We start from the raw sequence: 27,775 nt of genomic DNA on the forward strand, positions 1-27,775 counted from the left end.
AACTCTCTCTGTACATGTTAAATCTGCCTCCCCTGCAATGCACATGGGGGGTCATTCCGAGTTGTTCGCTCGCTAGCAGATTTTAGCAGCATTGCACACGCTAGGCCGCCGCCCTCTGGGAGTGTATCTTAGCTTAGCAGTATTGCGAACGAAAGATTAGCAGAATTGCGAATAGAAATTTCTTAGCAGTTTCTGAGTAGCTCCAGACCTACTCACAGATTGCGATCAGCTCAGGCCGTTCCGTTCCTGGTTTGACGTCACAAACACGCCTTGCGTTCGGCCAGCCACTCCCCCATTTCCCCAGACACTCCCGCGTTTTTTCCTGGCACGCCTGCGTTTTTCCGCACACTCCCAGAAAACGGTCCGTTTCCGCCCAGAAACACCCACTTCCTGTCAATCACACTCCGATCACTTCAACGATGAAAAATCTTCGTTCAGACGTGAGTAAATGTACTAAGTTTTGTGCTAAAATACTAACCGCATGCGCACTGCGTACCATGCGCATGCGCATTTTTGCCTTAATCGCTCTGTTGCGAAAATCGGCAACGAGCGAACAACTCGGAATGACCCCCATGGTTTTGCCCAACTGCTAACAAAGTTCCTGCTGCGATCAACTCGGAATTACCCCCATTGTGCTGGTGAAATAATGTTACACAATATAGCTTTTGTCAGGAGGAAATTGTTTTGAATTAGCATTATTCTCCACTGCTAGAGATTCACACTAATCTATTTAAAGAGGGATTTCAAAATCCCCAAATGAACGCACGTTTTTTATATTCAGATAAACTTTACAAAGCACAATAGAAGACTGAATACTGGTTAAACAAAAAGTAACTTGAAGTTCAAATTACAAATAAATCATATATAACAAAAGCCACAAACTAACGCTAGACTTGTATAGGTATACAGGTTTATTTATCATTGTGCAGTGATCCTATAGACTAGTGGTTCTCAAACTCGGTCCTCAGGACCCCACACAGTGCATGTTTTGCAGGTAACCCAGCAAGTGCACAGGTGTATTAATTACTCACTGACACATTTTTAAAGGTCCACAGGTGGAGCTAATTATTTCACTTGTGATTCTGTGAGGAGACCTGCAAAACATGCACTGTGTGGGGTCCTGAGAGAAAAGGATAGAAGAAGCATCTGGATATAGATATTTTGATACTTATCAAATCATAATGATCTGTCCAAAGTGCCACTCATAAAGCAAGCTATCATTATATGGAAGTCAGTACATACTATACTACAAGGCCAAGGTATAGATCCAGATACCCCACTGGACAATAGGTACAGTCTACCAGAATTAACTCAGCTTCAAGTGAGAGAAGTGTGGGGGAAGTGGGGAATATTGTCTCTGTGGCACCTATACAATGGTGAGGTGTTTAAATCCTTCCAGCAACTACAGCAGGACTATAAGGTCCCATCATTACTTTTTTCTGCTGCGGGGTACACTGGGCTACACAAGTCTGGACAATGGGGTGTAGAGTAGAAACTTGATCCGAGGCACCAACAGGCTCAAAGCTTTGACTGTTCCCAGAATGCACAGCGCCGCCTCCTCTATAACCCCGCCTCCCAGCACAGGAGCTCAGTTTGTCAGTTGGTGCTGCAGTAAGCAGGCACTTAACAGAGGGGCTGCTCCAGGCATCCCTTAGAAAAGCTTTTTATGAGGTAAAAAGTGAAGACTTCAAGGGCAGCAGCAGGGGTAAATGTCTTCTGACATTCTCTGCTGCAGCTCCAGCTCTCCCCAGGGGCGCTGTACACTCCCGAGCCCTGTTTGCCGGGTACCTACAGCGGAGGCTCCGGTTTACTTCACGTTAGGCACACACGGCTGGGGCTCTCCAGGATCGCGTGGCCGCGCTTTGGGAGGTGGTAAGTGGGTCCCGCTCGCGGCACCCGGTCTTTATCGCGATCCGGCGCGGTCAGTGGGAGGCGGGCCGCGCGCTGGCGGTGGACACTGTGGATACAGGCGATCCCACTAGATCACCAGGGCATGGGCGCAGGTCAGGTTTTCTCTTAAAACCGATTTTAATATCGCCCACAGTACCCGGTGGTTTTGCCAGCAAGGGGGATAAGGCTTAGACCTGAAGCCCCTCCCCCAGCCCCAGGGCACCATTTCCAGCAAGTGTTCCCGCCCTGGAGCTGCATCTCTGTCTTTCCTCACTCCCTGTCAGTGTCTGCGGCGCCATTACTCCTCAGCTCACTGTTCCTGGGACTGCTTGGGCAAATCCTCCTATGTAAAGCCGCCTGGTTGTCAGTGCTGTGACTTTACATGACACTTAAGTATTCTACCTGCCTTTTTAGTCAGTGTTAGTAAGAAAGAGTGCATTTAGTCATGGGTTTATAGTACAAGTACCCTGTGATATACATCCAGTTTCTTACTGTGTAGTGTTTATCTATTGACTATATAGCAGTGTAAGCTAGTCCAGTGCAGTATTATTGTCTGTAATAACCTCTGCATTGTACAAACTGTGACTATTTGTGTGTGCATTGATAGCTGAGTGGTGTCCATCTCGTGTCTTTCACTCAACTTGCTATCCCTATATTCTATAACCTGAGGGGGCTTGGTGCGGCAGGTGTTATTTAATATAGGATTTTCACAAAGATATACTGTATTACGTATTTCTCTGACGTCCTAAGTGGATGCTGGGGACCCCGTCAGGACCATGGGGAATAGCGGCTCCGCAGGAGACAGGGCACAAAAGTAAAAGCTTTAGGATCAGGTGGTGTGCACTGGCTCCTCCCCCTATGACCCTCCTCCAAGCCTCAGTTAGGTTTTTGTGCCCAGCCGAGAAGGGTGCAATCTAGGTGGCTCTCCTAAAGAGTTGCTTAGAGTAAAAGTTTTATTAGGTTTTTTATTTTCAGTGAGTCCTGCTGGCAAACAGGCTCACTGCAACGAGGGACTTAGGGGAGAAGAAGTGAACTCACCTGCGTGCAGGATGGATTGGCTTCTTAGGCTACTGGACACTAGCTCCAGAGGGACGATCACAGGTACAGCCTGGATGGGTCACCGGAGCCGCGCCGCCGACCCCCTTGCAGATGCTGAAGAGAGAAGAGGTCCAGAAATCGGCGGCTGAAGACTTCTCAGTCTTCATGAGGTAGCGCACAGCACTGCAGCTGTGCGCCATTGCTCTCAGCACACTTCACACCAACGGTCACTGAGGGTGCAGGGCGCTGGGGGGGGCGCCCTGGGCAGCAATGAAAGTACCTATACTGGCTAAAAATACATCACATATAGCCTCTGGGGCTATATGGATGTATTTAACCCCTGCCAGGTTGTCAGAAAAACGGGAGAAGAAGCCCGCCGAAAAGGGGGCGGGGCCTATTCTCCTCAGCACACAGCGCCATTTTCCCTCACAGAACTGCTGGTGGGAAGGCTCCCAGGCTCTCCCCTGCACTGCACTACAGAAACAGGGTTAAAACAGAGAGGGGGGGCACTTATTTGGTGATATGATTATATATTAAGATGCTATAAGGGAAAACACTTATATAAAGGTTGTCCCTGTATAATTATAGCGTTTTGGTGTGTGCTGGCAAACTCTCCCTCTGTCTCCCCAAAGGGCTAGTGGGGTCCTGTCCTCTATCAGAGCATTCCCTGTGTGTGTGCTGTGTGTCGGTACGTGTGTGTCGACATGTATGAGGACGATGTTGGTGAGGAGGCGGAGCAATTGCCTGTAATGGTGATGTCACTCTCTAGGGAGTCGACACCGGAATGGATGGCTTATTTAGGGAATTACGTGATAATGTCAACACGCTGCAAGGTCGGTTGACGACATGAGACGGCCGGCAAACAAATTAGTTCCTGTCCAGGCGTCTCAAACACCGTCAGGGGCTTTAAAACGCCCATTTACCTCAGTCGGTCGACACAGACACAGACACGGACATTGACTCCAGTGTCGACGGTGAAGAAACAAACGTATTTTCCTTTAGGGCCACACGTTACATGTTAAGGGCAATGAAGGAGGTGTTACATATTTCTGATACTACAAGTACCACAAAAAAGGGTATTATGTGGGGTGTGGAAAAACTACCTGTAGTTTTTCCTGAATCAGATAAATTAAATGAAGTGTGTGATGATGCGTGGGTTTCCCCCGATAGAAAATTATTGGCGGTATACCTTTTCCCGCCAGAAGTTAGGACGCGTTGGGAAACACCCCTTAGGGTGGATAAGGCGCTCACACGCTTATCACAAGTGGCGTTACCGTCTCCAGATACGGCCGCCCTCAAGGAGCCAGCTGATAGGAGGCTGGAAAATATCCTAAAAAGTATATACACACATACTGGTGTTATACTGCGACCAGCGATCGCCTCAGCCTGGATGTGCAGCGCTGGGGTGGCTTGGTCGGATTCCCTGACTGAAAATATTGATACCCTTGACAGGGACAGTATTTTATTGACTATAGAGCATTTAAAGGATGCATTTCTATATACGCGAGATGCACAGAGGGATATTTGCACTCTGGCATCAAGAGTAAGTGCGATGTCCATATCTGCCAGAAGATGTTTATGGACACGACAGTGGTCAGGTGATGCAGATTCCAAACGGCACATGGAAGTATTGCCGTATAAAGGGGAGGAGTTATTTGGGGTCGGTCCATCGGACCTGGTGGCCACGGCAACAGCTGGAAAATCCACCTTTTTTACCCCAAGTCACATCTCAGCAGAAAAAGACACCGTCTTTTCAGCCTCAGTCCTTTCGTCCCCATAAGGGCAAGCGGGCAAAAGGCCAGTCATATCTGCCCAGGGATAGAGGAAAGGGAAGAAGACTGCAGCATGCAGCCCATTCCCAGGAACAGAAGCCCTCCACCGCTTCTACCAAGTCCTCAGCATGACGCTGGGGCCGTACAAGCGGACTCAGGTGCGGTGGGGGGTCGTCTCAAGAGTTTCAGCACGCAGTGGGCTCACTCGCAAGTGGACCCCTGGAGCCTACAAGTAGTATCCCAGGGGTACAGATTGGAAATTCGAGACGTCTCCCCCTCGCAGGTTCCTGAAGTCTGCTTTACCAACGTCTCCCTCCGACAGGGAGGCAGTATTGGAAACAATTCACAAGCTGTATTCCCAGCAGGTGATAATCAAAGTACCCCTCCTACAACAAGGAAAGGGGTATTATTCCACACTATATTGTGGTACTGAAGCCAGACGGCTCGGTGAGACCTATTCTAAATCTGAAATATTTGAACACTTACATACAAAGGTTCATATCAAGATGGAGTCACTCAGAGCAGTGATAGCGAACCAGGAAGAAGGGGACTATATGGTGTCCCTGGACATCAGGGATGCTTACCTCCATGTCCAAATTTGCCCTTCTCACCAAGGGTACCTCAGGTTCGTGGTACAGAACTGTCACTATCAGTTTCAGACGCTGCCGTTTGGATTGTCCACGGCACCCCGGGTCTTTACCAAGGTAATGGCCGAAATGATGATTCTTCTTCAAAGAAAATGGACGATCTCCTGATAAGGGCAAGGTCCAGAGAACAGTTGGAGGTCGGAGTAGCACTATCTCAAGTAGTTCTACGACAGCACGGGTGGATTCTAAATATTCCAAAATCGCAGCTGTTTCCGACGACACGTCTGCTGTTCCTAGGGATGATTCTGGACACAGTCCAGAAAAGGGTGTTTCTCCCGGAGAAGAAAGCCAGGGAGTTATCCGAGCTAGTCAGGAACCTCCTAAAACCAGGAAAAGTGTCAGTGCATCATTGCACAAGGGTCCTGGGAAAAATGGTGGCTTCTTACGAAGCGATTCCATTCGGCAGATTTCACGCAAGAACTTTTCAGTGGGATCTGCTGGAAAAATGGTCCGGATCGCATCTTCAGATGCATCAGCGGATAACCCTGTCTCCAAGGACAAGGGTGTTTCTTCTGCGGTGGCTGCTGAGTGCTCATCTATTAAAGGGCCGCAGATTCGGCATTCAGGACTGAGTCCTGGTGACCACGGATGCCAGCCTGAGAGGCTGGGGAGCAGTCACACAGGGAAAAAATTTCCAGGGAGTGTGATAGAGTCTGGAGACTTCTCTTCACATAAATATACTGGAGCTAAGGGCAATTTACAATGCTCTAAGCTTAGCAAGACCTCTGCTTCAAGGTCAGCCGGTATTGATCCAGTGGGACAACATCACGGCAGTCGCCCACGTAAACAGACAGGGCGGCACAAGAAGCAGGAGGGCAATGGCAGAAACTGCAAGGATTCTTCGCTGGGCGGAAAATCATGTGATAACACTGTCAGCAGTGTTCATTCCGGGAGTGGACAACTGGGAAGCAGACTTCCTCAGCAGGCACGACCTCCACCCGGGAGAGTGGGGACTTCATCGGGAAGTCTTCCACATGATTGTGAACCGTTGGGAAAGACCAAAGGTGGACATGATGGCGTCCCGCCTGAACAAAAAACTGGACAGGTATTGCGCCAGGCCAAGAGACCCTCAGGCAATAGCTGTGGACGTTCTGGTAACACCGTGGGTGTACCAGTCGGTGTATGTGTTCCCTCCTCTGCTTCTCATACCCAAGGTACTGAGAATTATAAGACGTAGAGGAGTAAGAACTATACTCGTGGCTCCGGATTGGCCAAGAAGGACTTGGTACCCGGAACTTCAAGAAATGCTCACAGAGGACTCATGGCCTCTGCCGCTAAGAAGGGACTTGCTTCAGCAAGTACCATGTCTGTTCCAAGACTTACCGCGGCTGCGTTTGACGGCATGGCGGTGGAACGCCGGATCCTAAGGGAAAAAGGCATTCCGGAAGAGGTCATTCCTACCCTGGTCAAAGCCAGGAAGGAGGTGACCGCACAACATTATCACCACATGTGGCGAAAATATGTTGCGTGGTGTGAGGCCAGGAAGGCCCCACGAAGAAATTTCAACTCGGTCGATTCCTGCATTTCCTGCAAACAGGAGTGTCTATGGGCCTCAAATTGGGGTCCATTAAGGTTCAAATTTCGGCCCTGTCAATTTTCTTCCAGAAAAAATTGGCTTCAGTTCCTGAAGTCCAGAAGTTTGTCAAGGGAGTACTGCATATACAACCCCCTTTTGTGCCTCCAGTGGCACTGTGGGATCTCAACGTAGTTCTGGGATTCCTCAAATCACACATGGAAAGTGACCATGCTGTTGGGCCTGGCCTCGGCCAGGCGAGTGTCAGAATTGGCGGCTTTGTCTCACAAAGCCCATATCTGATTGTCCATTCGGACAGGGCAGAGCTGCAGACTCGTCCCCAGTTTCTCCCTAAGGTGGTGTCAGCGTTTCACCTGCACCAGCTTATTGTGGTACCTGCGGCTACTAGGGACTTGGAGGACTCCAAGTTGCTAGATGTTGTCAGGGCCCTGAAAATATAGGTTTCCAGGACGGCTGGAGTCAGGAAAACTGACTTGCTGTTATCCTGTAGGCACCCAAAAAACTGGGTGCTCTTGCTTCTAAGCAGACGATTGCTAGTTGGATGTGTAGTACAATTCAGCTTGCACATTCTGTGGCAGGCCTGCCACAGCCAAAATATGTAAATGCCCATTCCACAAGGAAGGTGGGCTCATCTTGGGCGGCTGCCCGAGGGGTCTCGGCTTTACAACTTTGCCGAGCTGCTACTTGGTCAGGGGCACACCCTGGCTGAGGAGGACCTGGAGTTCTCTCATTCGGTGCTGCAGAGTCATCCGCACTCTCCCGCCCGTTTGGGAGCTTTGGTATAATCCCCATGGTCCTGACGGAGTCCCCAGCATCCACTTAGGACGTCAGAGAAAATAAGAATTTACTTACCGATAATTCTATTTCTCGTAGTCCGTAGTGGATGCTGGGCGCCCATCCCAAGTGCGGATTGTCTGCAATACTTGTACATAGTTATTGTTACAAAAATCGGGTTATTATTGTTGTGAGCCATCTTTTCAGAGGCTCCGCTGTTATCATGCTGTTAACTGGGTTCAGATCACAGGTTGTACAGTGTGATTGGTGTGGCTGGTATGAGTCTTACCCGGGATTCAAAATCCTTCCTTATTGTGTACGCTCGTCCGGGCACAGTATCCTAACTGAGGCTTGGAGGAGGGTCATAGGGGGAGGAGCCAGTGCACACCACCTGATCCTAAAGCTTTTACTTTTGTGCCCTGTCTCCTGCGGAGCCGCTATTCCCCATGGTCCTGACGGAGTCCCCAGCATCCACTACGGACTACGAGAAATAGAATTATCGGTAAGTAAATTCTTATTTTTTCTCTGTGATTTAGTCACCATGTCTCTCCTTTATCTCTGCTGGTGCTGACTACACTGCGCAGGGGTTTGGGTTTAGGGATATAGTGCTGCTAATAATTGTACTGTGTTACCTCATACTGCAAGTTATATCATGCCTGCTTCTGAGGGTAACTGTTCTAGGGTGGAACACACTGCTGGTGTTGCTGAAGCCACAGGCACATATGGGGAGAATATAGCAGCTGTGGGCTCTGGTTCTAGGGGCTCCTTGCCCCCCAGTGGGACTGTGGCAACGGAGGCACATACTGACCCTCCGTGGGCCGCTTTTTCCACGCTTCTGCATACGCTAGTTCATACACTAACACCCCCTATGAAACCCCCAATGCCGGTACAACCGTATGAGGTCCCTGCAGCTAACCCGCCATGGGCGGACGATTTATCTGCTTAATTAAAGAAGTTGAACCAGTCCCTGACTACTAAAAAGTCTGACCAACGCTCGCCTAAGTCCAAGAGGGCCTCTAAGTGAGCGCTCGTCTCCTCACAATCCACTGCTGTCACTGACACCTCGTCTGATGAAGACAGCACATACACTGACCCCACAGGTTCTGACTCAGATACGGCTGATGGGGAGGGTAGTTCACATGTGGATGTTCCTGATCTTTTGGAGGCTATTAAGTTAATTCTGCAGATTACGGATGATCCCGAGCCATCCGTTCCTCCTAAGAAACCAGATAGGTTCAAGCGTCAGAAGGTGATTAAACAAGTTTTACCTCACTCTGACCACCTAGTGGATATACGTCAGGAACCCTGACAAAGCCCGGGTACGAAGTTTGTGCCTCAAAAGAAGATGCTGGCTCGCTATCCCCTCGCGCCAGAGCTGTGTAAGAATTGGGAAACGCCTCCTCCAGTAGACTCACATGTGGCTAGGATGGTGGTTTCCTCAGCTCTACCTGTCACTACCGTCACGTCTCTAAAAGAGCCTACGGATAAACGTGTCGAGGGTTGTCTAAAAGCGATTTACACCCTCACGGGTGCTGCACAAAGGCCCACTATTGCAGCTACATGGGCGGCAGAGGCTATTGAAGCATGGGCCTTGGAGTTAGAGGCTGAAATCTCCTCTGACCATGCTAGACAATGCTCGTCATATATTGTCACAGCTTCTCGCTATATTAAAGAGGCGGTTTCTGATGCCGGTATCCTAGCAGCCAAGGCCTCTACTACGTCAGTCCTGGCTCGCAGGATATTGTGGCTGAGATCCTGGTCTGTGGATCTGGGCTCTAGAAAAACCCTGGAGGTACTCCCTTTCAAGGGGGATATTCTGTTTGGGGAGGACTTAAATAAGATAGTGGCTGACTTGGCTACTGCCAAAACTGCCTAATACAGCTCCTTCTGTGTCGAAGGCCAAAGGCACGTCCTTTCGCCCCTTTCGTCCTTCAGGTAAAGCAAAAGGTCAGGCGTACCATAAGCAGGCCCGCACTTCCAAACCTGGTAAGCCGAAGCCCAAAAGAGCCTGGACTGCCCGTCATCCAGCAGCCAAGACCGATAAGCCTGCCGCATGACGGAGCGGGCCTCCCCCTGGGGGATCCCAGAGTGGGGGGCCGGCTTCTAGGGTATACCCAGGAATGGTTGAAGACCACTTCAGATGCCTGGGTACAGGAAGTCGTCACTCGAGGTTACGCCATAGCCTTCAAAAACCGCCCCCCTCATCGATTTTGCCAGGCAGACGTCCCATCAGACCAGGCAAAGGCAAACACTCTGCATTCGGTGGTACAGACCCTCCTGGATACAGGAGTCATAGTACAGGTGCCTCTTGCTCAGAGGGGCCAGGGGTACTATTCTCTGCTGTTTCTAGTCCCGAAACCGAATGGGTCCTCCCACCCATTCTCAACCTCAAGGCACTGAACAAATTTGTGAAGGTTTCCAAGTTCCGTATGGAAACCCTTCGCTCTATAATTCTGACCTTGGAACCTGGGGACTACATGGTCTCCCTGGACATACAGGATGCTTACCTGCATATTCCTATAGCAGTGTCACATCAACAATACCTGAGGTTCGCTATTGGCAACCTCCATTACCAGTTTCGGGCGTTACCTTTTGGTTTAACAACGGCTCCGCGAGTCTTCACCAAAGTTATGGCCGTGATGACAGTGGTACTCCGCCGTCAAGGGGTCAGGATACTGCCGTATCTGGACGACTTGTTAATCCTGGCAAATTCCCCAGATCTTCTCCTGCGTCATCTGGATATGACGGTCCGGTTTCTACAAGCCCACGGGTGGCTCATGAACTGGAAGAAATCCTCCCTGGTCCCTGCTCAGAGCATGGTGCATCTGGGAGCGCTGTTGGACACTCACAACCAGAGGTTGTTCTTGTCTCAGGAGAAAGTCCTGAAACTTCAGGGCAGGATTCGTTGCTTCCTTTCTCGTCCGCAAGTGTCGATACATTCGGCAATGCAGGTGCTGGGCCTCATGATGTCAGCATTCGACATGGTGGAGTATGCTCAATTCCATTCTCGCCCCTCCAGAAGCTGATTCTAGCCAAGTGGGACGGCCTGCCTCACCGGATTAGGTCTCACATGATCTCTTTGACTCCGGAGGTCCGTCTGTCGCTGCTCTGGTGGCTCCTGGACCAACAATTGTGCAGAGGCCGTCCCTTATGGATATCCAACTGGGTCCTGTTGACGACAGATGCCAGTCTAAGAGGTTGGGGCGCGGTGCTGGAGCAGCACTTCTTGCAGGGTCGGTGGACCAAGGAGGAATCTCTCCTCTCGATCAACATTCTGGAATTGTGGGCGGTCTTCAATGCGTTGAACCTAGCCCAGCATTTGATTCAGAACCGTCCTGTTCAAGTACAGTCGGACAACGCCACCACAGTGGCTTACATAAATCATCAAGGCGGCACTCAAAGCCGTTTGGCAATGAAGGAAGCCTCACGGATTCTACGTTGGGCAGAACGCCATCTACAGGCAATATCGGCAATATTCATTCCGGGAGTCCTGAATTGGGAAGCGGACTTTCTCAGTCTTCAGGACGTGCATGCCGGCGAGTGGGACCTCCATCCAGAAGTGTTTCAACTCCTCGTGGAAAGGTGGGGTCTTCCAGATGTGGATCTGATGGCGTCTCGACACAATCACAAGGTTCCGGTCTTCGGAGCAAGGACAAGGGATCCTCAAGCAGCATTCGTGGATGCGCTGGCAGTTCCGTGGAGGTTTCGGCTGCCGTACGTGTTCCCTCCGGTGTCACTCCTGCCCAGGGTAATTCGGAAGTTCAAGCAAGAAAAAGGAAATCTGCTTCTCATAGCTCCGGCGTGGCCCAGATGGCACTGGTTCTCAGACCTGCAAGGCCTATCGTCAGAGCGTCCACTTCTACTTCCACAACGCCCAGACCTCCTCGTTCAGGGCCCCTGTGTCGACCAGGAACTAGCCCGGCTGTCTTTGACGGCGTGGCTCTTGAAGCTTCCGTCTTAAGAGCTAAGGGTTTTTCTGAAGAGGTCATTGAAACTATGTTGCGGGCCCGGAAACCGGCCTCTGCTCGGATTTACCATCGGGTCTGGCCAGTGGCGGATTTAGGGGGGGGGCACCAAGGCACGTGCCCCCCCTGTCATTTTTAGTGCAGACTGACATGCGGACTAGCGTCCGCATGTCAGTCTGCGGTCTCGTTTCGTCCCCTGCTGTTAGGAGGGACACGGAGGGCACAGTGCGCGCCTCTCCTGTGTCCCTCCTGTGTCTCCAGCGGCCGCTGGTCTCATAAAGGAAGTGCCGTTCGTGAGCACTTCCTTTATTACAGTGACCCGCGGCCGCCGGAGACACAGGAGGGACACAGGAGAGGCGCGCACTGTACCCTCCGTGTCCCTCCTAACAGCAGGGGAGCGGGGGGAGCATCGGCGGCGGCGGCGGAGGAAGGGACGCACTGGGGGGTTATATCTGGCACTGGGGGCATATTTGGCAGGGAGGGGGGAGGGGGGGGTGGGAGAACATCTGGCACTGGGGACATATCTGGCACTGGGGGGAATATCTGGCACTGGGGGCATATCTGGCACTGGGGGGGGGGATATCTGGCACTGGGGGCATATTTGGCAGGGAGGGGGGGGGGGAGAATATCTGGCACTGGGGACATATATGGCACTGGGGGGAATATCTGGCACTGGGGGCATATCTGGCACGGGGGGGGATATCTGGCACTGGGGGCATATGTGGCACTGGGGGGGGGATATGTGGCACTGGGGGGAATAACTGGCAGGGGAGGGATATCTGGCACTGGGGGCATATGTGGCACTGGGGGGGGAATATCTGGCACTGGGGCATATGTGGCACTGGGGCATATGTGGCACTGGGGGCATATAAAGCACTGGGGGGGGAGATATCTGGCACTGGGGGCATATGTGGCACTGTCTGGGAATATCTGGCACTGGGGGTATATGTGTACCTGGCACATGGGGGGGGCTATATTTGGCACTGGGGGCATGTGAGTACCTGGCACCGTGGGGGAATATCTGGCACTGGGGACATATGTGGCACTGGGAGCACAGCCCTAGCAACAAGGACTACCTCCTAGCAACGAGCATGACACCCAGTGCATGAAACCCCTGGCAACGAGCATGACACCCAGTGCATGAAACCCCTGGCAACGAGCATGACACCCAGTGCATGAAACCCCTGGCAACGAGCATGACACCCTGAGCATGAAAACCCCTGGCACCGTGCATGGAACCAAGAGCATGAAACCCCTGGCAACGAGCATGACACCCAGTGCATGAAACCCCTGACAACGAGCAGGTATTTGAAAAGTAATTAGAAGCCTTACTGTAGGACTTAATGTGTAATGGGCATTACGGTGTGTGGCATAATGTATCACGGAAATTGCGGTGTGTGTCATAATGTGTCACAGGCATTACGGTGTATGGTATACTATATCGCTGGCATTGTGATATGTGGTATAATGTCTCAGGGTCATTGCAGTGTGTGGCATAATGTATCACGGACATTGCGGTGTGTGTCATAATGTGTCAGGCATTACGGTGTGTGGTATACTATATCACGGGCATTGTGGTATGTGGTATAATGTCTCAGGGTCATTGCAGTGTGGCATAATATATAACGGGCATTACGGTGTGTGGCATAGGGTATAACGGGCATTGCGGTATGTGTCACAGGCATTACGGTGTATGGTATACTATATCACGGGCATTGTGGTATAATGTCTCAAGGTCATTGCAGTGTGTGGCATAATGTGTCACAGACATTGTATGTGCTATAATGTATCAGGGGCAGTGCAGTGTGTAGCATAATGTATAACGGGCATTGCGATTCCTGTCATAATGTGTCACAGGCATTACGGTGTGTGGCATAATGTGTCTGGGGCATTACAGTGTGTGCATATTGTGTCATGTGCATTATTGTGTGTGGAATAATGTCTAAGGGCCATTGCAGTATGTGGAATAATGTATACTGGGCATTACTATAAGGAGGAAAAATGACAAATAATGTAAGGGGCATGAATCAGGATTATTTTTCTTTCCTGTGGTGGCCAACGTCTGGGCGTGCAGGTTGCAAAACTGGGGTATAAGGTAGTCTTTTCCTGCAATACAACGCCCATTCCAACGAAGCCACGCCCATTCCAACGAAGCCACGTCCCTAATGGTGCCCCCCCTGTAATTTTTTTCTGGATCCGCCCCTGGGTCTGGCATTCCTACTTTGTTTGGTGCGCACCTAACCATTATGACGCTTCCAAGTTTAGTACAGCCAAACTTTTGGCTTTTCTACAGCAGGGCCTAGATTTAGGCCTGTGTCTGGCCTCCCTCAAGGTTCATATTTCTGCCTTGTCAGTGTGGTTTCAGAGAAAAATTGCGACTTTACCTGATGTTCATACTTTCACTCAGGGTGTGTTGCGTTTACAACCTCCCTATGTCCTGCCTGTGGCTCCTTGGGACTTGTCGGTGGTTTTGGAGGTGTTGCAGGAGCCTCCATTTGAACCTCTTGGTTCAAGCTGACCTTAAGTGGCTTTCCCTTAAGGTGGTGTTCTTGCCGGCTATTGCCTCTACTAGAAGAGTGTCGGATTTGCGTGCCTTGTCTTGTAGTTCCCCATATCTGATTTTTCACCGTGACCGGGCGGTTCTTAGGACTCGTCCCGGATATTTACCTAAGGTGGTTTCTTTGTTCCACCTTAATCAGGAGATTGTGGTTCCAGCTTTTGTATCTCCTGATTTGTCTCCCAAAGAGCGGTCTTTGGATGTGGTACGGGCTCTCCGTATCTATGTGAAGAGAACTGCTTCTATTCGAAAGTCTGATTCTCTCTTTGTTATGTTTGGATTTCACAAACGTGGCTGGCCTGCTCACAAGCAGACCCTGGCTAGGTGGATTAGAATGGTGATTGCGCATGCTTATGTGAAGGCTGGTCTGTCAGCTCCTGTTCACATTACGGCCCATTCTACTCTGTCTGTTGGACCTTCTTGGGCGGCCCAACGTGGTGCGACCCTTGACCAATTGTGCAAGGCGGCTACGTGGTCCTCCGGGAACACGATCATAAGGTTCTATGCCTTCGATACTGTCGCTTCCCAGGATGCTTCATTTGGACGCTGGGTTCTTGTGCCCGCTACAGTGCGTCCCCTCCCATAAGGAACTGCTTTAGGACATCCCCATTGTCCAGACTTGTGGAGCCCAGTGTACCCCGCAGCAGAAAACGAGTTTTATAGTAAGAACTTACCCTTGTTAAAACTCTTTCTGCGAGGTACACTGGGCTCCACAAGGCGACCACCACTTAGCTTCTTTGGGTTGATATGGCATTAGCCGCTGACACTTCTCTTGTCGTGAGAGTGTGGTGTATGTGGCTACTAACCGTTGTCGTCTCTTTTCCTGCTACTGCATTGGGCTGGTTAACTAAACTGAGCTCCTGTGCTGGGAGGCGGGGTTATAGAGGAGGCGGCGCTGTGCATTCTGGGAACAGTCAAAGCTTTGAGCCTGTTGGTGCCTCGGATCAAGATCCTACTCTACACCCCATTGTCCAGACTTGTGGAGCCCAGTGTACCTCGCAGAAAGAGTTTTAACAAGGGTAAGTTCTTACCATAAAACTCGTTTTTTATCGGTTCCTTCAATTGAGACATGCTATCAATGCGCAGCTCCCCAATGACCCTCCAATAATTGCTGACTCTCCGGTTAAATTGTTATTACAAAATTAGGGTTATAGACACTTAGTTTCTAATATGTATAGTCATTTACTTCAGGTGCATCACTTGGACCTGCTGTCCTTCCTTAAGAGTAAGTGGGAATCAGATCTGGACCCAATAATACCCCTTTCACACCGCACAAATAACCCGGTATCGACCTGGCATATTGCCAAGTTGACATGGGTCGGCATGTGGCTTGAAAGCGCCATGGTGGATTTCCCGGGTCACCTTACCCGGTAATTCAACCCGGAAATAAAGCAGTGTTATTCCCGGGTTGAATACCGGGTCAGTGGCAGCGTAAACGGGTTCCACCCGTTCACTAGATAGGAAGAGCCAGTGCAGAGATGAGCTCATCTCCCGGAGCCGCCTCCGCCCCCACCGCTATGGCAACCCGCCCGGCATATTGCCGGGTCAGGGAAGCCTGCTGTAGCGTCCACTGCCGGATCCCACCGGGGAAGGACCCGTTTCCAATTCCCGGGTGGAATCTGGCATTTGTGGTTTGAAAAGGACATAACAGATGACATATGGGAAAATGCTTTGGGTTCCCTTCGGTTATCCACTACCACCATAATATACCAGCAAGTACAATTGTTTATAATACACAGAATATATATGACCCCGCTGAGACTGTCATATATTGGAGGTTCTCACAGCTCAAACTGCCCTAAATGTGGAACCCTGGGCGCTGACTTTTGTGGCAGCATTCTGGAGAGGGGTTATAAATGCTGTGGTAAGAATGTGAATTCCCTCTCTTACTATCACACCAATGGTGTGTACTCTGTCGGCTATAGAAGAGGAGACTCTTGATACACCCTGCAGACGCTATATTATAAGGTGTTGGATCGCTAGTGAAGCCCCGGTACTAAGGTCTTGGATATCTCTTGTCAATGAAACTGCAGCACACAAGACATTTTTTTATATAGCCCGGAAAGTGGAACAGAAGTATCTTGATATATGGGGGAAATGGTTAAACTCTCCCTATTCAACAAGCCGACAGCCTTGAGCCTGATGTCTAGTAGTATGTTACTTGAGAAGGGATAGGGGTGGTCCATATTGACTGTAGAGATGTTAATTCTTTGGAATGGTATAATAGAACTAATGGACGGCCCGTGGCCAACCATATATTATTATTATACCAATACATACTTAATTGGTGTAATTGTCATATAACTGCATATTTCATTATTATAGATCCTCATCACTCTAGCATTGGATTAGTATTATGCAAAGTAGAAAAGAAATTCAGCGCTAAAAGCTAGTTGAAATAAGAAACACAATGTTTATTATATAAATATAAACCACTAATTAGTGAATTAATTTCATATATAAAAATACTGTTGCAACAGATATAAAAAAAAATGAGATTGAGTAGGGCAAGGAGCAACACTGCTAAAAAGTCCTTAGAAAATTCTTGAAAGTGCTGGGAAATGAATAATCGTAACAGACTGAGTCCTAGGGAGGTCTTAGTACTACATATTACCAGTTCCACCAATGGGTGAGTCCTCCAATAGGTTAGCACTCCTGTATATCGATGGAGATCCTCTTACTGCTTGAATTTTCTAATGCTGGTACTGTCCTGCAAAAGGTTAGGCAGCAGTTCCCAATAAATGGACCTCAGGCAAATCTCAGAGGTTGGTTGTCCCAGTCTGGGACAACCAACCTCTGAGATTTGCTTGAGGTCCATTGATTGGGAACTGCTGCCTCATATTGGATACTACTCTGGAACATCTGCAAAGGACCTTGCCATGGTTCACCTTTTGCAGGACAGTACCAGCATTAGAAAATTGTGGTACTAAGACCTCCCTAGGACTCAGGCTGTTACTATTATTAATTTCCCAGAACTTTCAAGAATTTTCTAAGGACTTTTTAACAGTATTTTTACATATGAAATGAATTCAATAATTAGTGGTTTATATTTATATAATAAACATTGTGTTTCTTATTTCAACTAGCTTTTAGTGCTGAATTTCTTTTCTACTTTGTATAATTGGCTATTAGGGTTTAACTAGCCCTTTATATTCAGCAGCTGGAGGATCCACAGCACACGTCAGCGCCAACCTCTACCTTGGTAGTATATTCTGCATATCCACTTGGATTAGTATTAGTCTGTTGCTCATAAGAGTTGCTAAATGACATGTGAAGTCTATATATGTAGATTTCTTGATTTCATGTTGAAGGCGAAGCCACATTGTAAAGTTATTTTCAATAACGAGTCTGTACACAAATACCTGGATACACGGTTGTCCATGTTTGACAAGTGTTGTTTATTTTGATTTGTAACTGTTAACTTTTGTAATATTGTATAAAACTTAATATAAAATATTGAATTTAAGAAAAAAAATCATAATGACCTTTCTTTGAGCATATGGAGCTAAGCTGCCGGAAGTGCGGGACTTTGTGCGAGTCTGCTGTTTTTTTGTTTGGTTTTTTAAAGCAGCAATCATTTACAAGGAAAAAACAGGTTAATTTTGCCTTGTAAATGATTGCAGCTTTATAAAAACCAGACAGACTGACAGATATTCCCGCACCTCTGGAGAGTATTACTTTTAGTGGAGTTTAGTGTGCTGTTTTGTACGGTTGGTCATTGATCCAGGACTTGATTCAGAGGTTGATTCAAATCCCATCACACGTCATGATACACAGCAGTACTGCGAAAATATGTTATAATATTCTGATGCCACAGCCGCTGGGATTTGTACAGAGGCACCCACTGATTGCACAGAATGTCCGTTGTGACAAAGTCGCCGGGATCACTGTTGTGCGTATGAGGATGCAGTCGCTGGTAGGAACACACCCATGAAACGCTCGCGACACACCACACCTAGTCATCTCCATGACATGCCACCCCCCCATTACATCCCATAAATGCTCACTGACTGACTATCTTTCTGTGTCCAAATACTCACTGCAACCGCCGTTGCATCCACCGCTGAATCAGGGTCACAGTGACCTATGCGAATCAATGACTGTATACCTGTGGGGTTATTTTTTTTTTTAAGCTATTTTATTATAACTTTAATGAAAAACACCTACCTGTATCAGCAACCATCTTGGTAAAATAGTACTGGCCATTTGGTCAATATAAAAAAAAGAAAGAACTTTGACAAGGAGAAAGTTTCTCAGGGTTCACATTTTTACGTTCTGGGACTGTCCCTGTAAAGGAAAGAAAGTTGGCTAACATGCATTGTTATTCCTGTCCCTAGGAATTAATGACCAAGCTGATCACAGAGACGCCAGACCAGCCAATTCCATTTTTAATTAACCATCTTCAATCAAAACTGGGGAATGTTGGCCAGCTACACAGGACATTGTCTGGGTCAGCTGCTCTGTGGGCAGAGAGTGAATCGGGTAAGTTCCTGCTTGTCGTTCTCACCATTCACATTAACGTGCATTCCTGACTACTGTACCAGGAGCCCAGAGGCATAAGGAAGTGGGGGATCCTGCAGGTTAGTTATGGCAACTACACTTCATTTCCTACAGTATATATGGTAAGGAGGATGGAAAAGATATGGGACCAGTGCACCTGCAATAACTATCTCACAACCTCTATATGGCAAGAAGAGGCTCAAGACACTGAGCTCATGGTACAAGAAAAGTGAAGGTAGTGTGGGTTAGATGGCGCTATCGCTCAAGCAGTGATGGTAAAAGTGAGAGTGCTGGATAGATACTTAACTTTGCCGTTTCACAGTGGGTAATCAATGATGTTCTATGTTCAATATTTGTTGAAAAACTCGCCGTATTCAAGGATAGGAGAAAAAGAACAAAAATAGACAATGTGTATTATCGTCATAGAAAAAAGGAAAGATGGAGGCAATTTTCAATGTGAACTGATGAACTTTCCTAATTAACGTGACGGGAATTTATGATTTATTTAATGAGAACACACCTGACTTACACGTAAGACAGGCATAAATAGGCCCATAAAGGTATCTTTTCAAAGTGTGATATTCTCTTTATCTGTGAATGAATGTTTCCTAGTATCAACAGGAGGCGTACCTAACACTCACGTGAAAGGTAGTGGTTGTCCTCATGTAACGGTTTCTTTCGGAGACTTCGTTCCGAAGGAGTTATGACCAGGCGATTATGCTCGTCCAGATATATGAGAAATGAGAAGAGTACACAATGTGCAGTTCCGTCGTACTACAGAGAAAACCCCACCCTGTCGAACCATAGGGTTCCTATAGACACACCTGACTCACATGAAGGCAGGTGTCTAGACGTTCATAAAGGTATCTTTTGTAGGATTCCTGATTTTCTATCATTAAACACAGAATGCCCCAAGCTTTTATAAATGGAGGGCGTACCTCACACTCACGTGTTTGGTGGTTGGTATCCTCATATAAAGGTTTCTTTTAAAAGACCTCGATCCAGACGTAGTAAAAAATATATATATAAATTTATTTCAAAGTGTATTACATAAAAAAAACAAAAAAACTCGTATATCCCAGCATCAAAATCCGGCTCTGTTGGAAGTGAGAACCGTCTTGGAACAGTAAGTGGCCAACTTTTTAGGTTCCAAAAATGAATAAATATGACAAGGTCCTACCTTCCTTCAGAGTTCAAAGACAGATCTGCTGCGGTAATAGTCCCTCCAAGCCGACGCGTTTCGAGTCAAGAGACTCTTTTTCAAGGCATGAGGGTCTGAACAAACAGGATGCTCTATTTATGGCAAAAGTGTGGTTACATCACTTCCGGTCACATGACCAGGACTTACATTGTGAAAATGTCTAAAAGATGATAAAAGTCCTCATTGCAATTAAGATTGCAAATATTTAAGTACAGAGCATCATTAATTGTAAAATACTATGTTAATCCAAAGAGATAAAAAAATGAAAATTTGTTAGCACAAAGAATTCTGGGATGCATAAACAGTTGATTGGTCTAAAAATACTCCGTGACCGGAAATAGATAAGTCTCATGGGAAATGTAGTCTTTTGTGATTAAACTAAAAAATTCCAAGATTAAGGTTAGGATTCTGAATAAAATACTAATCTATATGATCTCCCCCATTTAGCAGATTCCTTTTTACTGGGGATAGCTAAGTGGTAAATATACAAACTTATTACTATAATTGCAAAGCCGTCCGTGACCGGAAGTTGCTTTGCCTGCTGGGTAATGTAGTTTTTGCATGCGCTATCGGTAGCCGGAGCGAAAAGACTTTATTTAAAGAGTTTGAGAATTCACCTATATAGTCACCCCCATTAAAGAGATCTTTTCTCAGTGGGGATAACTTAAAAGTGCAGTGTCAAGCCTTATTAACAAAATTGCAAAGCCGCCCGCAACCGGAAGCTCCCCGCAACCGGAAGTCGCTCTGCCCACTGGGTAATGTAGTTTAATGGCGTGAAAACAGAGGCATGATTTCAATAGCCGGAGCGGAAGTCCATATATGGCGTGTCTCAGCTCCTGGAAGTTTTAGCCGCTGTCAAGATGTCATAATGGTTCTGGGAGATGTGATCCTCAAATGGATTTAATGAATACGGTCTGCGTAAAAAATAAGAGCTGTTTCAGTGTTAAAAATCATCGTTCTGGATCACATTCCCAGACGTAGTTAAGAATGATAATATGTAATCTCAAAGATTCAAGACATAATGATAATCTAATAATAAAGTACTGATTCTTATAACGATATTGTTCTCAACAAAAAAATTAATAAATAGGAAATAGATGTGTCCCACATGATTAAAATCAGTATTAAATGTATACTATGTTTTATAGGTGAAAAATAGGTGAAAGATAAAAAAAGGTGAAAGATAAAAAGAAGGGAGAAAGAAAAAAAACCTGCTGTGCTCTGCAGGTGAAGCATGCTATTGTTTAAACAGACATAGAAGATAATATATATAGCATGTATAGCATGTGGTGGTCAACAGATAAGACATGTTGTATCTAAATAGAGCACTGTTAAGATAACATTCTGGTAAAAGATGTGACAACGATTATTCGAGAATATGAAAAATAGATGTATTGATATTTTTATGTGATAGGTTTTCTTCAGAGGAACCATTTTAATTCAAAATCGTGGTTCAACCCTCCTGGGGTTAGAGTATTTAGTAAAAAGATTGTCCTCATTTCTGACATCGCTAGGTTTTTCTCTATGTTCTTGTCTTTCCATGTAGCTTTAACGTGTTTAATCCCGATGAATTTTGTTATATGTTGAGTGGAACATCCATGTTTAATCTTAAAATGGTTGGACAGGTGATGGGTTTCTACCCCTTTTTTTATATTCCTTAGATGTTCTCCTATCCTGATTTTTAAGGGTCTGGTCGTCCGTCCAATATAACAAAGCCCGCATGAACACTCAACTAAGTAAATAACATTGGCAGTATGGCACGTAATAAAGTCTTTAATCTTCCATGTTATATTATTTACCGTTATTTTGCAATATTTATTGGTGGAATCTTTGATATTTTTACACCCAATACATAAGCCACAGCGGTGGAATCCTTTGGTTCTAATAAGGTTGCGAGATGGCATGGGTAACGTGCTTTTTACCAGTTGATTTTTTAGATTTCTGGATTTCCTATAAATGAAATTGGGTCTTTTTGGAATGATGTCCTTGAGAATGGGATCTTTTGTTAACAGATGCCAATTTTTATTGATGATTTTTTCTATTTGTTTATGTTGCCCATCGTATTGAGAAATGAAAGCCCACTGGAGTCTATCCATTTTATTTTCTTCTTTCTTTTTTTCTGGTTTAGTTGCTAGTAGAGATGTGCGGTCAATTGTTTCTATCTCACTAATCACTTGATCGAGTGATTCTTCTTTGTATCCTTTTATGAGGAAATTTTCCTTCATCTGTGAGGACTGTTGTTTGAATACCTGTTGGTCACTGCAATTTCTCCGCACTCTTAGAAATTGGCTTTTAGGTACCCCTTTTAGCCATAGAAAATGATGTTGGCTATCAGTCGGGATGTAGGTGTTAACATCTGTTGGTTTTTGGTAAGTCATAGTGTTCAAGACGTTGTTATACTGATAGATGGTCAAATCTAAAAAGTGAATTCGTTCATTACTGGTTTCCAAGGTAAATTTTAAATTGAAGTCATTTTCATTTAATGATTCAAAGAATGTTAGAAGCTCTTCTAGTGGAGATTTCCAAAAAAGAAGAACATCGTCTATATAACGAAACCAATGTATGAGGGGTCCACCCCAAGCTATGCTACCAAAAATTGTTCTTTCTTCCCAGAAGCTCATAAAAAGGTTTGCATAGCTTGGGGCAAATTTAGTCCCCATTGCAGTTCCATTTTTTTGTAAAAAGAACTCGCCATTAAAGAAAAAATAATTATTCTTTAATATGAAATCAATTGCTTCCAAAGTGAAGGCTTTTCTCTCTTCTGTTAAATCTGTTCTGTTTAGGAACCAGGTAATGACCTCCATTCCTTGTTCGTGTCCGATACAGGTGTATAGGGATGTAACGTCAGCTGAGGCCATATACATGCCTTCTTCCCACTTAATATTTTGAAGTTTTGTTATGACATCACCTGTGTCTTTCAGGTAAGATGGAGTAGAGATGACGAGGGGCTGTAGGATGGAATCAACAAGGGAGGAAAGGTTAGAGGTTAAACTCCCAATCCCAGCAATGATGGGCCTCCCTGGAGGATCTACTAAGCTCTTGTGGACTTTAGGGAGTATGTAAATGGTGGGAGTCACTGGGTCTTCAATATTCACAAAGTCATACTCTGTTTGTGACATACCTTTACTTTGTTGATGTTTGTTCAATAGTTTTAAGAATTTTTCTCTGATTGTGTTGGATGGATCACTTTTGAGTTTGGTGTATGTTTCGCTATCTGCCAGTTGTCTGTTGACTTCTCTGATATAGTCCTCGCGGTTCATTATAGCGATACCACCGCCTTTATCACAAGGTTTAAAAATGATCTCCTCATCCTTACTGAGATCCTCAATGATCTTCCTCTCCCGTTTACTGAGATTAAACTTGATTTTTGGTTTCTTGAGATTTTTTACTTCTTCCAAGACCAGTTTGGAGAAAGTCTCAATAAAATTCCCTTTAATGTGGGTGGGATAAAACTTGGATTTTTTCTTTCTTTTCCCAAGATTTTCTTCCTTCGAAGTTGTAGGGGTGCTTGATGGTTCTCCTGGGTCTCCTGTTGGGATTTTGTTCTCCGATTCTTTGGAAGCGAAAAATTTTCTTAAGGTTATTTTTCTAATAAACTTCTGGATGTCAATAAATTTATCGAAATCATTCATGTAAGATGTGGGCGCATACTTGAGACCTTTGTTTAGAATTCTCGTTTCTTGATCGGTCAGCTTCCTTTTGCTGAGGTTGAAGACCAGATTGTTATTTATTGGTTCTTGATTGGCAGTAATCCTCTTCTTCTTGCTTTTCTTCTTGTTCTTCCCACCTCTACATCCTCTCAATCTCTTGGGTTTTTTCATTATCGCTGTCGGTGTCGGTATAATGGTTTCTAAAGTATAGGGATCTGGATGTTTGAAAGCAGGAATGGATTGATTGACCGCAGGACTGATTAGATGTGGTCCCTTCTGGAAGACCTTTCTCCTAAAAAAGGTTGCCTCCTCGGTGATGTCTCCTTGTTTTTTTGGGTAGATCTTTCTCTCTCAGTCCTATTTGATCGTACCTCATCTCTTTGAGTAGATCTTCTTCTGTCTCTCCCTTCTAATCGTCCAAACGCTCTATGATTATTGGTTCCTCGATTGTCATTTTCTGTGACGTACTCTCTCCTCGATGTTTCCTGGTCCTTCCATCTGGATTGTGGTGGTGGTGTTCTAACTTGTCCATAATGGTCTTTCCAATTCAAGTTTCTCCGGTCTACATAATTAGGTGAACGGTGCCTGTCTAGATCTTGATTTCTTTTCCAATTTCCAAAGTTCCTATCCCATCTCCTTCTTTGATCATGAAAGTTATGCTCTCTATTATTCCTCCAAACTTCTGTATTGTGATAATTCCTTCTACTGAAGTGAGGATGACGGTCATATCTTCTTTCAGGGGACCTTCTAAATTGTCTGGATCTGGGAGGACTAGGCATTCTTGATTCATATCTCTGATCTTTAAAATTTCCTTCCCTTTTTCTCCTCTGTGTGGAGTTTTTATTTCCTCTGATTCCAAATTTATAGTAGTCGTAGTCCCTTTGCAGCTTTCCTTGTTTCTTTTTTATTAAAAAATCAGTATTTTTACTGATTTTTTCAATGATGTCTTTTTCAAGGTTCGCAAATGTAGGTAATTGGTTGTAGGGTTGTATTAATGTTTGTAAAACCTCTATTCTTTTGTTGGTTTCTTTTAATCTTTCCTTCCTTTCTTTCAGTATGATTGACATGAGTGATAGGGAGCACTTCTCCAAAATCGTGTTCCACTCATTTTTAAATTCCTCCGATCCGTCTTGGAACGTGGGTGGTTTAGTAATTCTTAGACCTTTCGGTATAATGTGTTCGGATAGGTATTTTTCGCGAGTGGCCACTTCCCAGCATAATCTGTTCTCTTGTAGCAGCCAGTCACAAAGACGGTCCATCGCTGTCTCGAGATTATCGTCCGTCATTTCTATCTCGTCGTCTTTGAAGTTCATTTTGAGTGCTTCCTCTATTCTTGCTGATCTTCCCTCTCGGTGCTTGAACATGATGCTGCCTTAAGGATTTACAAGGGATATAGAACAAATCGGAAAAAACAAGGGATGTAATCCTATTGGGCGCTTCTAGACGATCGATTGCTGCCTTCTTGAATCCCACAATGGACTTATCCCAAACAGTCCAAAAAATAGAACAAGAAAAGTGAAGGTAGTGTGGGTTAGATGGCGCTATCACTCAAGCAGTGATGGTAAAAGTGAGAGTGCTGGATAGATACTTAACTTTGCCGTTTCACAGTGGGTAATCAATGATGTTCTATGTTCAATATTTGTTGAAAAACTCGCCGTATTCAAGGATAGGAGAAAAAGAACAAAAATAGACAATGTGTATTATCGTCATAGAAAAAAGGAAAGATGGAGGCAATTTTCAATGTGAACTGATGAACTTTCCTAATTAACGTGATGGGAATTCATGATTTATTTAATGAGAACACACCTGACTTACACGTAAGACAGGCATAAATAGGCCCATAAAGGTATCTTTTCAAAGTGTGATATTCTCTTTATCTGTGAATGAATGTTTCCTAGTATCAACAGGAGGCGTACCTAACACTCACGTGAAAGGTAGTGGTTGTCCTCATGTAACGGTTTCTTTCGGAGACTTCGTTCCGAAGGAGTTATGACCAGGCGATTATGCTCGTCCAGATATATGAGAAATGAGAAGAGTACACAATGTGCAGTTCCGTCGTACTACAGAGAAAATCCCACCCTGTCGAACCATAGGGTTCCTATAGACACACCTGACTCACATGAAGGCAGGTGTCTAGACGTTCATAAAGGTATCTTTTGTAGGATTCCTGATTTTCTATCATTAAACACAGAATGCCCCAAGCTTTTATAAATGGAGGGCGTACCTCACACTCACATGTTTGGTGGTTGGTATCCTCATATAAAGGTTTCTTTTAAAAGACCTCGATCCAGACGTAGTAAAAAATATATATATAAATTTATTTCAAAGTGTATTACATTAAAAAAAAAACTCGTATATCCCAGCATCAAAATCCGGCTCTGTTGGAAGTGAGAACCGTCTTGGAACAGTAAGTGGCCAACTTTTTAGGTTCCAAAAATAAATAAATATGACAAGGTCCTACCTTCCTTCAGAGTTCAAAGACAGATCTGCTGCGGTAATAGTCCCTCCAAGCCGACGCGTTTCGAGTCAAGAGACTCTTTTTCAAGGCATGAGGGTCTGAACAAACAGGATGCTCTATTTATGGCAAAAGTGTGGTTACATCACTTCCGGTCACATGACCAGGACTTACATTGTGAAAATGTCTAAAAGATGATAAAAGTCCTCATTGCAATTAAGATTGCAAATATTTAAGTACAGAGCATCATTAATTGTAAAATACTATGTTAATCCAAAGAGATAAAAAAATGAAAATTTGTTAGCACAAAGAATTCTGGGATGCATAAACAGTTGATTGGTCTAAAAATACTCCGTGACCGGAAATAGATAAGTCTCATGGGAAATGTAGTCTTTTGTGATTAAACTAAAAAATTCCAAGATTAAGGTTAGGATTCTGAATAAAATACTAATCTATATGATCTCCCCCATTTAGCAGATTCCTTTTTACTGGGGATAGCTAAGTGGTAAATATACAAACTTATTACTATAATTGCAAAGCCGTCCGTGACCGGAAGTTGCTTTGCCTGCTGGGTAATGTAGTTTTTGCATGCGCTATCGGTAGCCGGAGCGAAAAGACTTTATTTAAAGAGTTTGAGAATTCACCTATATAGTCACCCCCATTAAAGAGATCTTTTCTCAGTGGGGATAACTTAAAAGTGCAGTGTCAAGCCTTATTAACAAAATTGCAAAGCCGCCCGCAACCGGAAGCTCCCCGCAACCGGAAGTCGCTCTGCCCACTGGGTAATGTAGTTTAATGGCGTGAAAACAGAGGCATGATTTCAATAGCCGGAGCGGAAGTCCATATATGGCGTGTCTCAGCTCCTGGAAGTTTTAGCCGCTGTCAAGATGTCATAATGGTTCTGGGAGATGTGATCCTCAAATGGATTTAATGAATACGGTCTGCGTAAAAAATAAGAGCTGTTTCAGTGTTAAAAATCATCGTTCTGGATCACATTCCCAGACGTAGTTAAGAAAGATAATATGTAATCTCAAAGATTCAAGACATAATGATAATCTAATAATAAAGTACTGATTCTTACAGGGTGGGATTTTCTCTGTAGTACGACGGAACTGGACATTGTGTACTCTTCTCATTTCTCATATATCTGGACGAGCATAATCGCCTGGTCATAACTCCTTCGGAACGAAGTCTCCGAAAGAAACCGTTACATGAGGACAACCACTACCTTTCACGTGAGTGTTAGGTACGCCTCCTGTTGATACTAGGAAACATTCATTCACAGATAAAGAGAATATCACACTTTGAAAAGATACTTTTATGGGCCTATTTATGCCTGTCTTACGTGTAAGTCAGGTGTGTTCTCATTAAATAAATCATGAATTCCCGTCACGTTAATTAGGAAAGTTCATCAGTTCACATTGAAAATTGCCTCCATCTTTCCTTTTTTCTATGACGATAATACACATTGTCTATTTTTGTTCTTTTTCTCCTATCCTTGAATACGGCGAGTTTTTCAACAAATATTGAACATAGAACATCATTGATTACCCACTGTGAAACGGCAAAGTTAAGTATCTATCCAGCACTCTCACTTTTACCATCACTGCTTGAGCGATAGCACCATCTAACCCACACTACCTTCACTTTTCTTGTTCTATTTTTTGGACTGTTTGGGATAAGTCCATTGTGGGATTCAAGAAGGCAGCAATCGATCGTCTAGAAGCGCCCAATAGGATTACATCCCTTGTTTTTTCCGATTTGTTCTATATCCCTTGTAAATCCTTAAGGC

At 45.5% G+C, this 27,775-nt stretch overlaps 1 protein-coding gene across 5 annotated transcripts in view; it reads left to right on the top strand.

Moving 5' to 3' along the window:
- C5H8orf34 (chromosome 5 C8orf34 homolog) overlaps window positions 1–27,775 on the top strand; it is a 603,368-nt gene that overhangs the window by 132,853 nt on the left and 442,740 nt on the right. For all 5 annotated transcript variants that reach the window (XM_063923877.1, XM_063923875.1, XM_063923876.1 and 2 more), the window contains one exon: window positions 18,515–18,659. In XM_063923877.1, the coding sequence (XP_063779947.1) occupies window positions 18,515–18,659 (145 nt within the window). The remainder of the gene's footprint in view (window positions 1–18,514; window positions 18,660–27,775) is intronic.

The sequence above is a fragment of the Pseudophryne corroboree genome, chromosome 5 (assembly GCF_028390025.1).
Source record: "Pseudophryne corroboree isolate aPseCor3 chromosome 5, aPseCor3.hap2, whole genome shotgun sequence".
NCBI classification, from domain to species: domain Eukaryota; kingdom Metazoa; phylum Chordata; class Amphibia; order Anura; family Myobatrachidae; genus Pseudophryne; species Pseudophryne corroboree.